General features: G+C 38.4%; 1 protein-coding gene across 1 annotated transcript in view; it reads right to left on the bottom strand.

The window, feature by feature from the left end:
* F13A1 (coagulation factor XIII, A1 polypeptide) overlaps positions 1-13,420 on the bottom strand; it is a 352,784-nt gene that overhangs the window by 124,387 nt on the left and 214,977 nt on the right. Inside the window, exon 6 of the mRNA XM_006864109.1 lies at positions 2,049-2,223. Coding sequence (XP_006864171.1) covers positions 2,049-2,223 — 175 coding nt within the window. The remainder of the gene's footprint in view (positions 1-2,048; positions 2,224-13,420) is intronic.

Here is a 13,420-nt window from a genome sequence, read left to right as displayed (position 1 = left end):
AGCCTCATCTTTCTCCCGCGGAGCGGCTGGTAGTTTCGAACCGCTGACCTTAAGGTTCGCAGCCCGATTCGTAACCACTACGCTACCAGAGCTCCTTAGGTGCAGTACTAGGCAGCAATTTATTCCATTGTACATACTGTGGCACCATGAGCCAGAACGACTGATGGAAGTTAACAACAACAGCAACATTCAGGTCACACTTTCCCCAATGACATAATTGGCACTCCGATTCTATTTCTGGCTTCACACTAAATTACATTTTCACAGAGTGAGAACCATTGATTGTGAGTTTGCCTTACTCCTAATCATCAGGGAGATGAAGCTTGCTTTGGAGGCACCGGTTCCTCTTATCCCAATTTCCCACGTTTTCTCCTTTTGACTGCTTCACAGTATGTTTCTGACTTTTCTTGCCAACAAAGCAAGTTTTTAGAAACAGATCCCATGAATGGATGTAAGGTGTTTACTATTTTATCTCGTTCCTAACCCGGAGGAATTACACTGGAATGGTGAAACTTCAGACAGGTAGTGGATTTGGGAATTGGAGGGCCCTTTCTGTTTTCCTGAAATTGTTTCTCAAGAATGCCTGCTGGAGTTGAGAAGCTTCCACATAGTCTTGGTCTGGAAGCCTTGAGGACGGGGGACTACCTTCCACCCTCATCCTGCCAAGAAACTCAGGCCTCCATTTAGAACGTCAAAAACCAGCACTGCTACTTGGACTTTTATCATGTCCAGCAAATATTCTTTTATTTCTTAAATACTCTAAAATGGATAAGACTATAATTTATTTAGAAAACCCAAAACAAAACTCATGAATTCTTTCCACTTGGATCACTGACTTAATTCTTAGGCTGTTGCATATTTGAGGTGAAGTAGATACATTTCACAGCCATTTGGAAAAAAAAAAAAAGTTCTACCCTGACCTCTAACTCCTAGTTTTGTTTTCCTGATTAAAACACTGCTAGCTACATTGAACTAGTTCCTTTCTGCTTTTTATTAAAGAATATTTCGTTTTGAGTTTAATGTTTTCTTCAAGGCTGTAGAAATGGCATGTGAATTAAAATCATTACCAAGGATGAGGACATACTGAAATAAATGTATTTTTAAAAATATTCACTGAAGTAACTATAACATTGTCTGGGCCTAAAGAGATGAATGCCATTTAAAAAAATGATATATGAGGCAGAAGCGACTAATTCTGGTCCCATATATTTTCCCCTACGGATTGGATGTTGGGAGAATTAAAGACCAGAAGGAAAATTGTCAAGGTTATTCAATAGATGCTGATATCAAATTGCTCATGGGTATTTTGTTGAGTCCTGGTGTATCACTACAGGATAAACACTGGACTGCAAGGTCATTTGAAACCACCAGCCACTCCTTATACAGGGTTGTTATGAGTCAGAACTGACTTGATGGCACTTCACAACAATTTGTTATGTAAAAACGGAGATTTTTTTACACTTGCCCTGATCCGTTCCATAGCTCAGGTAAATATTGAGAGTATATATTTACAAAACTTCTCAATAACAAACTATGCACAAATAGCCATATTTATAAAGCTTCTAAAAAAATGAGCCATATGTGTCTTCTTCTTAAAATGTACTCTTTAAACATTTTATAAATGTAGAGGAGTAACTAAAAAAGAAAATATCCTTTTCTTCACATTCTTATTTGGCCTGTGTGATCCTCTAGTTCTCTGGGTGTTTCGTGATGTAGGAATAATGTACTAATCTTTTGATAAAGATTTTGTAGTCAAAAAGAAACTGTAAGTACATTTAAGTGTGCATCGACTACAACACTGAATGTTGTTAAGTGCCGTCGAGGTGGTTCTAACTCATACAGTTCCGTCTACATAGGGTTTCTGAGGAGCAGCTGGTAGATTTGAACTTCAGACCTTGTGATACACTGTCAAGTGTTGATCCTACAGCACCACACCAGAAGTCCTCACCAGTAGGGGTTGATTGGTTTCTCTGCTAGGTTTTAGATTTTTAAAAGTCATGAAATGAAATCTTTACATTAAAACAATGATACTTAAATGGAATACTTACACGTGTTAAATACACCAGCAAAAACCCAACATTGGCCATACCGGACTGGATTCTGGGAACTCTGGTATTCCAATAAGATGTCAACACTTCCAGTCCAGGCTGATGGGGGAACACCATACGCATAGATATTGTCCCAGGATCCAACGATGACACCTTCATCATCTTTGGCATTAACCTATGTGAGACCATGAGTGGGGAGGACAGAAAAGTTATTTTAGATGAGTACTGTTCAGACTACGCAGAGAAACTGTCTGTGGGTGAGCTAAGGTTCTAGTCTCTCCCATCTGTCCTGTATGGTGGAAACAGCTCCCTTCTTGTTTAATTCACTGTTCTGATGTCAGGAAAAAAGATGTGATGACAAGGGGAGAGCAATGTGCTAGATTATAAAGTTGGTTTGAACCACAAGGTCGGCAGTTCAAGCTCACCAGCTGCTCCTTGGAAACCCTATACATGGTCACTATGGGTTGGAACTGACTTGATGACGCTTAACAACAGCAGTCTCTTAAGTGGTATACAGTAGTAGCAAAGTTAGGTTGAATAACATAATAGGAAGAGTTGAAGCATCTTGTACACGTGACTGGGAAAAGACATACATGAGACACGAAGACATGATATAAGAAAGTACAGGCAAGGATCCTGGTGAAAAAAGAATTCAAAACAGACAAATGAATCAGTGGTCTCCAGTTCGACTTTTATGATGAGTGGTAGATTAGTAAGTTGAAAGGTAACAGATGCCATCACAGAAGCCACTAAGAGTTACGCCAAGAGTCACATGTGAGCCTTACAGAATTTGTCTCAAAAAAGTTAAATATTTTCTTAATGGTTTAATTTAAGTGATTAAAATTTTACAGTTTTGTTAAGAAGAAATTTCCATTTACATAAAGAGTCTAGGATATTCTTCTGGTTTAAATATGGGAAGACTTAAACAGAAGTCAATACTTGTGCAAACCTTGCTATAAACATTAAGACTACAATCACTTAGTAGCAGCAGACCTACAGTAGCATTTTCAACAATATAGCAAAGTAATAGTTTGGTGGCATCCTGTCACGTTTTTCTGGGGTACAGATGAATCTTTCTGTCTCAGTTTAACTTTCATCACAGTTATGGTCAGAAGAATGTCTAGTGGAGAGCACTAAAAAACTCATGCCACACTAACAATTTTTATATATTTACATGACAATTGTTTAGTTTCACTACTGTAAGTGTGGTCTGCAGACCAGCGTATTGACATTCCCCAGAGCTTGTTAGAAAGACAGACTATCAGGTCCCTCCCCAAAATTATATAATCATAATCTGCATTTTAACAAGATCCCTGCAAGTGCACCTTGGTTTGAGAAATACAGGTTTATGGTTTGCCTAAAAGATATAGGTAAGCATGATGGAAACATGTACTTAGAATATGTAACCACAGAATATAAACTCTGGAGAGGTTGTATAAGTCCACTGAGTAACAGCTCAGCTTCAACATGAACCCAAACTCCTCTCTTAGTATCTCTGAGTTTAGTTACACAGTACTCTGTTTTCCCCAGTGGTTCATGAGTTCCTTCAAAACAGAGATACAATCTAGGTCCTTGTGTCTTCTAGCAAGTATTGGCAAAAGATGAGTGTTCAAGACATGACAAGACCTTATCTTTGTTGGTGTTTTTTTGGGGGTTCATGCTTTGCCAATCAATTGGAAGTAACTACTGGTATTAATTGGAGTCCTGGTGGGGTGCTGTGGGTTAATGCACCAGACTGCAAAGTCATTTGAACTGCAGGATTGGTGGTTCAAGCTGACCATTCACTCCTTGGAAACCCTATACAGGGTCGCTATGAGTCGGAACAGACTCGACAGCACTTAACAACTGGTATTAAAAGAAAGCGATGTACAGGTAGAGTAGGGAGTAATTGGATCTTTTAGGTTAGAGGGAATGATGGTTGGGTTTCACAGAGATGATGACATGCAAGGTAGGTCTTGAGGAACTGAGAACCATGGAGGAAATGTTAAAATGAATGCTTGGTGCCATGAAGCAATATGGCAGGTCAGAGACGTGCTAGTAACTACATGAGTACTACATATGTGTTAAGCTCTGTTGAGTCAGTTCTGATTCATAAAGACCCTGTATAGGGATTCTGAGGAGCAGATGGTGGATTTGAACCACTGACCTTATGGTTTACAGTCCAGTGCTTATCCTATAGTGCCACACTAGAACCTGTGCATGAGGACTACTTCTGTAGGTAACACTAAATAAAATACCAGCAGAAAATATTTAAGATATGTAAGTACTTCTGTGAATAACAAGCCCACTGGCAATATGATATTTACTGTTGACATTTCCCAGTGACATTACTTCTAGGGAGTGTTCTCATTCAGTTCTATTTAGATAGACTATTTTACCCCTTCAATATGTCTAGTCAGTTTAAAGTGATGACCAATTCTGGTAATTTTCCAGTTACTCTATTCACTGTAAAAAAGTAATTACTGAAGGTATTTGAAGGACCTTGTTCAGCTAATTGTAAACTCATGTCTTTGATCAAACTTTTTATTTTCGGTTGTATCTTCATGAAATGACAAGAGTACATCAGGGCTTAGCCTATCATTTTTGCCTGCTTGCAATAAATCTCACTGCAGGTGAAATCATTACTGGAAATTCAGTATCTCTATTAAAATGAGTCCTGGTGTGGCACTGTGGATGAAGCAGTGGCCTGCTAACCACAAAGTTAGTGGTTCAAACCCATCAGCCATTCCTTGGAAACTCTATATAGGGTTGCTTTGAGTTAGACCCAAGTCAACAGTACTTAATACAAACATTATCATGAAACTTAGAGTAGCTGGGTAGGCTATGATGTGACATTGGCTTTGTGAAGTCCCATTAACATTCCATTATCATTGAGAGCTAAAGCACTCTAGTAGGTAGTGTAGTGGTTATGAATTGGGCTGCTAACCTCAGGATCAGCAGTTTGAAACTACCAGCTGTTCCTCAGGAGAAAGATAGGTTTTCTGCTTCTGTAAAGATTTACACCTGTTGAAACCCTGTACAGGTTCACTATGAGTGAACTGACTCCACAGCACATAACCACCACCACCATCATTGAGAACTAGAATAGTGTCAATGAATCTTACATGTACATAAGCACTTCTAATGTGAACAAGAAGCCTAAAAATTCTGAGAATGACCGTTAACAGATAGTCATTAAGTAGAAGAGCTATTTATAGCATGAGACTGAACCAACCAGCTAAGAGAAAAAGTAAAGGGGGGAAAAAAGCACTTTCTACTTTCCAGGTCTTTTCATTGTTAATGCTGGGCTGTTCCCATGTTGTTAGATAAACCCCAACTCTTACTTATTGGCTTTTGGCCAGATTAGCTACTGTTTTCTGATTAAAACATTGATTTCTGGGAAGCCCAGACAACAAAAGGAATAGCAACAGATGTAAACGGTTAAAGTAATATCATCTCGTCTTTCCTAGACAACAAGATATTCTTTGGGGATACTTCAAGGGCAATGCATGCTGGTCCTTATTCATGTCACAGCTAGCTGTTTGAGTACTCAATCATGAACTCAGAGTTTTAACAGTGGCAGACTAAATTGTCTTGGCCTTGAGTCCAGTAGACAATGGGAGCCTAGGCTTATGGACAGGGAACATTATTCAACTTCATTAAGGTCACATGACATTGCCCTCTCAAACACAAGATTGAAAAAGTAAAAACAGCTTCCCCAAAGTCACCATCTGCATCTTAAGTAGCATAATATAATAAATTTTAAAATCTGATTCCAAGAAAAGATGGGATTATGGAATGGAGCAGAGATGTACCCTGACTTTGCCTCTAACCCTAGCCACCATCTCATCAGAAACCCTCCTGAAAGTCAACAAAATCTTTTGATTTTTCATATATTTCACAATAGAGACAGAGAGAAACTGAATAAAAGTCCAATCTTTGTTCTAACCAGAACAGTGGAATCAGCTGCTTAGCTGTGCATAGTATTCTTGAGCCACTTTTTCTTGAGCCACTTTTTCTGTATTTCAGAACTGTATAAATTTTGTTCCTGGTGTGGCCGTGTAGGATAAGCACTGGACTGCTTGCAGAGAGGTCAGAAGTTCAAACCCACCACATACTCCTCAGAAGCCCTTTGTTATGAGTTGAAGCCAACTCAACTCAATGGCACTTAACAACTACAACAACAAGACGTTCTATAAATATAAAGGAAAGCAGCACAGAATTTCAAACGTGAAGTATTTCAAGGACTATATTGCTTTCTTAGCAGAACTATTGAAAATCATGTCATAGTAATTAAGGCTGACTCAAAGAACCTAGGAATAGAGACTCTAACAAAAGAGCTCATTGTTGTTGTTGTTGTTGTTATGTGCCGTGGAGTCGGTTCCAACTCATAGCGACCCTGTACAGGGTTTCCGAGGCTGTAAATCTTAACGGGAGCGGAAAGCCTCATCTTTCTCCCGCGGAACAGCTGGTAGTTTCCAACTGCTGACCTTGTGGTTCGCAGTGAGGAAAAATGAATTTATATTTAAAAACTTTCAGAATTATATAGATATAGAATTAATGTGAATTTTCAAGTGTTATACTGAAAAAAAATAACTAAGAAAAATATATGTAAAGGAAGAAAAGGAGAGAAAGTGCCAATATTTGTGATGTATGGATCTGTCAGAGTTAATGGATGCCATCTAAAACTAAAACATAATAATATAAAATTACTTTGGTCTTTTACTAAATTTGATATAATTCACTTGAAATTTTAGATATCTTCAGTTGCAACCCAATAATTTTTATTCTGTACGAGTAAAAGTTTAATGAGGATTAAGCAAAATTTAAAAATTTAATGAAAGTTTAATGAAACTTAAATGTAATTATATATAATACTTTGAAATGAAACAAGCATGATACCATCTGATATAGTCAGACAAATAGATCAGTGGGATGCAACAGAAAGCAGAGAGACACATGGATATAGTTAACTGAATTTTGACGAGTAAAAGACAATTCAGTTGAAAAAAAAAAAAAAAACTTTTCCAAAATATGGTGCTTGAACAACCAGATATTCATGTGCAAAAAAATGAAATTTAACCCAAATCTTATACCATATATAAAAATGAATCCTATCTAAAGGTAAAACATAATGTATAACACTTTTGGAAGAAAACACAGGAGAAAATCTGTGACCTTGGGTAAGCAAAGATTCTTTAGATATAACACCAAAATCATGATCCATAAAATGTTTATGAATGAGACTGAATCCAAATTTTGTTCTTTTGATCTTTGAAATACATTGTTAGCTAAGAGAATGAAAGTGTAGTCACAGACTGAGAAAAAATATTTGCAAATCTGTATTACATGTATGGATATTATTTAAAAATATGTAAAGAAATCTCAATGCTCCATAACAATAAAAAAATTAAAACCAAGCAGTCATATTTTTAAATGAGTAAACTATTTGAAGAAATTTTACATGAAAGAAAATAACATAAATAGCAAATAAGCACGTGAAAAGATGTTCAACATAGTCACTGGGGAAATGCAAGTTAAAACCAAAATGAGATACCACAACACCCACTAAAAAGCCTAAAATTAAAGAGAATGATCATTACTTAGCGTTGAAAAGGATGTAGAGCAAATGGGACTCTCCTGTTATATTTTACAATGCTTGTGGGATTGTGAAATAGTACAATCACTCTGGGAACATTGTGTCATTTTCTTAAAAAGTTAAACATACCTACAGTATGGCCTAACTATTCTATTCATAGGCATTTATTTATCTTGACAAAAGCATATGTCATCCTGGTGTTACACTGTGACTACAAGGTCTGTTTGAACTGCAAGGTTGGTGGTTCAAACTCACCAGCTGCTCCTTGGCAATCATTGTTTTTGTTGTTAAGTGCCATTTAGTTGGTTCTGACCCATAGTGTCCCTTATAGGGTTTCTGAGGAGTGACTACTGGTAAGCTTGAACCACCAACCTTGTGGTTGAAACCGACTTTGCAATCCAGTGCATTAACTCATAGCACCAAACCAGGGTTCCTCTTCCATGTTGTTGTTGTCAGGTGCCATCGAGTCGGAACCGACTCATAGCGACTCCATGCACAGCAGAACGAAACAATGTTCGATCCTGGGCCAACCTCACCACCGCTGCCACCCCCGAGTCCATCAATGATGCCACCTGGCCGATCCATCTCTTCCATAGAGAAGAATAATACTTGGCAACAATATATAGGACAAACTGATACATGTAACAACATAGATGAATCTCAAATAAGAGAAAGAAGTATGAAATACGCCTGGTAGAGTACATATTCTATGTTGTTAAGTGCCATTGAGTTGGTTTTGATCCATAGTGGCCTTGTATAGGGTTTTTGAGGAGGAGCTGGTGGGTTTGAACCACCAACCTTATGTTCCTAACTGACGTGTGGTCCAACGAATTATCTTGCAGTGCCACACCAGGACTCCACATACTGTATGATTCCATTGATAGAAAATTCTAAAAAACACTAACAATGTGTAGAAAGTAGAGTAGCAGTTACCTGGGGATGGGAGGAAAAGCAGGCAGGGTCAAAGGAAAAAATTACAAAGGAAACTTGTGGGAATAATGGGTTTGTTCATTACTTCATTGTGGTTTCACAGGTGTATATATCCCATCAAAATGTATCAAACTGTACAATTTAAATATGTGTATCAGAATGTATGTCAATTATATCTTCATAAGGCCATAAAAACTAAATGTAATATCTTTTTTTAAAAAAATGTTTATTGTGAATTATGTGATCAGTTTACATGGGAGAACATTAGCTTTACATTCATCGTATTCTGTATCGTTTCATTGTCATGATTACAATCCCCCTCCATGTATCATCAACCAACCAAAGAGTATACCCTGGTCCCCAGTCACTCCATCTATCCACGTCATTGTCTCTGCCTCCATCTCTGGTGTCATTGCTTCTCTGGGTAGGATCTTGCACTCTGCTCTTCTCCCTTGATGGTTCCAGGGATCTCTAAATGTAATATCTTTTAATTAAAGTAGATGAATAGTATATGATACTATTTGAGTTTATACACTCTTTAGATATCTCCACAGCTAGTTGGAGTAGACCTGATAGCATACTGTTAAGCACTTAGCTGCTAACTGAAATGTCGGAGGTTTGAGCCCATCAGTAAGTCCACAGAAGAAGGTTGTGGCGTTCTGCTTCTGTAAAGATTTATGAACCTGGAAACACTGTGGGGAAGCTCTGCTCTGTTCTCTAGGGTTGCTTTGACAACTTAATGGCAGTAGGTTTGGTTTTGTGTGTGTTTTAAACACTTTTGTGATATTGGAAATTTCTCCAACTATCGACCCTATTGATAACAGTTTATTGTTGGCCTCGAGTTGGTTCTAATTCATGAGCCCATGTGCAACAGAATGAAACACTGCCCTGCCCTTTACCATCTGCTTGTGCAGTCCATTGTTTTGGTCATTGTATTTTGAATGTCTTCTAGTCTAGGGGACTCATATTCTATATTGGACAATGTTTTCTGGTGATTCATAGTTTTCACTGCCTGATTTTTGGAAGCTCTGGTAGTGCAGTGGTTACGAATCGGGCTGCTAACCTCAAGGTCGGCAGTTCAAAACTAACAGCAGTTCTGCAGGAGAAAGATGAGGCATTCTGCTCCCGTAAAGATTTACAGCTTCGGAAACCCTGTGCAGGGTCACTATGAGTCAGAGCCGACTCCACGGTACTTAACAATAACACGAAGGAGCTCTGGTAGCATAGTGGTTACGAATCAGGCTACTAACCTCACGGTCAGCAGTTATAAACTACCAGCTGTTCTGCAGGAGAAAGATGAGATGTTCTGCTTCCGTAAAGATTTAGAACCTCAGAAATCCTATGCAGGTTCACTATGAGTCAGAACCGACTCCACGGCACATAACAACAACAAATTTTGGGAAGTAAATTACCAGGCCTTTCTTCTTAGTTTGTCTTTGTCTGGAAGTTCCACTGAAACTATGGGGTCCCCTACTAGTATTTGAAATGTAGGTGGCATTGTTTACAACATCACGGCAACATGCAAGGTGCTAGCTATAGTTTGACAAACTGACAGACTGCTGGTGAAGCATTGGGGACAGAATCCTGAAATTCCTTTTGTTATAGAAGGTGTCTGCTGGAGTGCGCTTCCTCTTAGATTTCAAGGTTTGACTTCATGAAGAGTGTGTAGAGAGTTGTTGTTCAAATATGGGAAGGAGCGGCACTGCTCTTTGAGTGCTGAGAAGCGGGGAGTATCCTAAGCATTCTGGAGGAGGACTGGCAGAGTCAGGTTAATTGCGGGACATCTAGTCAGGAAATACCTCCTGGGTTGTTATGAGCTGCCTTTGGATAGCCCTCTAATTAATGATCGCCCTATGCCCAATGAGATGAGATCAGTCCAATCCATAGCGTTTTCATTGGCTGATTTTTTCAGAAGTAGATTGTGAGGTCTTCCTTCCTAGTCCATCTCAGTCTGGAAACTTCACTGACAGCTGTTCAACATCATAGCAACACACAAGTCTTCCTTACATATGGGTTTACAACCCAGTCAAGTGGGATGAGCTGTACTGTACTTGGTTCTGAGGCAGAAAGGGCTGCCAGCAGAGTAGCTCCAAATCTTAGGGTCTAGGATCAGCAGCTGCACTAAAGAGACTGCTACGTTAGGGGACAGAACAAGCCTTGGGTCCTCTACATCCCAAGAGATGTGGGTGAAGAGAGCCCTCGAGTATGATAGAGACTGAATTTCTCTCCCATTTTTGTCATGGGGGCATGAATAGGTTCTAACTTGTTACTAAATATTAAAAAAGTGACCTTTCTTGATTTTCCAGGTTTCTGTATCACATGCCTTTACATTTCGTATGTTTATTGTTTTTCCCAATCTCTTTTTAAAATTACAACTTTTCTCCTGTGTGTTCATTTTATATGTCTATGACAAAATTACTTTTCTTTATTATGAACCTATTATATTCTCTGAAAATTAGTTGTTAAAAGTTATGTTCTCATAAAGGCTAGAATTTCTGTAACTTTCAGAAAATAGTTTTATACCTAATACTGCCTAGAAGAGTTTCTAAAAGACCACTGGACATAAATTCTTGGTAATATGAAATAGCTTCAAAAGGGGAGTTAAATTGGGGAAGGAAAAAATATTCTTAAAAGATTCTTTACAGGTTTTGTGGACCACTAACACTCAAAGCCATGGTATTTTCAATAGCCTCATATGCATGTGAAAGTTGGACAATGAATGAAGAAGACCATAGAAGAATTGATACCTTTGAGTTATGGTGTTGGAGGAGGATATTAAAAGTACCATGGACTGCCAAAAGAAAAATCTGTGTTGGAAAGTACAGCCAAAATGCTCCTTAGAAGCCAGGATGGCCAGACTTCATCTCTCCATACTTAAGACATATTATCAGAAGGGGCCAGTTGCTGGAGAAGGACATCATGCTTGGTGAAGTGGAGGGTCAGCAGACAAGAGGAAAACCTCCAATGAGATGGATTTGCAGCAGCAATGGGCTTAAACATAGTGACGATTGTGAGGTTGGCCCAGGACCTGGCAGAGTTTTGTTCTGTTTTACATAAGGTCACTGTGAGTCAGTACCAACTCGATGGCACCTAACAACAACAACCCCCAATTAATTTTAATCACAGGTGGAGGTAAGAGAGTAGATTTCAAATTGTGCCCCATGGTACTCTTCGTGCTGTGCAAAGGAACCTTAATAGTCACTGTGTTGGTAGGGGACTGGGTGAAGAGTGGTCAGGAAAATAATAGATACGGCTTTTCATAGAGATGGCTTTCTAAGCTACTTCCTGTTTTGATGGTATTGGGAATTAATATTATTCTCTCTTTCCAGAACTTTGATTGTATGTCCTTCCTCTGTGCTTGTATAATAACTTTGCTTAGTACCATGCTCTTGTTTACTACATTGATGAGCGTCATTGCTTTAATTGTGTTTGTTTTCATTACTAGACTAGATGCTCCTGGAGGGAAGGCACCATAATGCTTTTTGAGTTGGGTTTTTCAGTGCTATCATAGAGTAGGCTCTCAAAAGTCTGTTGAATGAATGAATGTAGTAGCAGTGGAGAGTGGGCATAGGCCACCTTTTAATAGTTCCTTATTAGATCAAAGCAAATTAGTATATCAGAATGCCAATAAATATTTTTGTTACGGCACTGTAGGATTAGTATTGGACTACAAGTCCTGGTATGGCGCTGTGGGCTAGTGAATCAGACTGCAAAGTCGTTTGAACTGCAAAGTCGGCGGTTCAAGCTCACCAGCTGCACCTTGGAAACCCTATACAGGGTTGCTATGGGTCAGAATCTAATTGACAACACTAAACAACAACAACATAAATAATGCTACAGTAATCAAGATAGTATAATATTGGTATCTGAATTGCAAACAGACCAGTGGAACAGAAAGGAGTCCAGAAATAAAACCACAGCGATATAGTCACTTAATTTTCAACAAAGTTGTCAAAACAATTCAATGGGGGAATGGCATTCTTTCTAACAAGTAAATCACCTTCTAACAGTCAAGAAATGGTGTTGGTACAAATGGATAAACTGGGAAAAAATGTACTTTGGCCCCTACACTCTTCTATAGTGGGGGAGACATCTTCATGATTTGGTGGAAATAACATATTTCCTAGATCTTATTCAAAAAGCTAGGGAAAAAAAGTGGATTTCATAAAACTTAAATACTTTTTGCTCCTTTAAAATACACCATTAAAAAGTTGTAACAAGAAGCCATAGTCAAAATATATTTTATACTTCTATCTAAGGAGCTCTTTTGATGCTGTAGGGTAGGCACTGATGGCTAACAGCAAGGTTGGTGGTTTAAACCCATCAGTCACACCTTGTGAGAAAGATGAGGCTCTTTGCTCCTCTAAAGATTTACAGTCTTAGAAACACTACACACGGTTGCTATGAGTTGGCATCAAGTCAATGGCAGTGAGTTTATCTTTTGGTTTGGTTTACTTATATCTAAGGACCCCTTAGGCATTGGGCTAATAATGTCAAGGTCACTGATTAGCAATCCAATGCCATCAGCTGCTCAGCAGGAGAAGGATGAGGCTGTCTGTTTCCATACAGATTTACAGTCTTAGAAACTTGATAGAGAGTGCTATTACTCAGAATTGACTTGATGGCATTGGGTTTTGGATATATATGTATCTGACAAAGACTTGCAGTTAGACTATATGCCAAGTAACTATAACTTAATATAAAGACAAATAACCCAGTAAGAAAATGGGTAAAGACATGTATAAATGCCAAAACAAAAAAACTATGAATGGCCAATAAATGCATGTTTGACATCATTAGAAATCAGGGATATGCAAAGTAAAACCCTAATGAGATACTACTATATACCAACTTGATTGTTTTA

Source organism: Chrysochloris asiatica, unplaced genomic scaffold (assembly GCF_000296735.1).
Source record: "Chrysochloris asiatica unplaced genomic scaffold, ChrAsi1.0 scaffold00060, whole genome shotgun sequence".
Taxonomy (NCBI): Eukaryota; Metazoa; Chordata; class Mammalia; order Afrosoricida; family Chrysochloridae; genus Chrysochloris; species Chrysochloris asiatica.
Note: the sequence above shows the minus strand (reverse complement) of the source record. Positions and strands in the feature narration are given on the sequence as shown.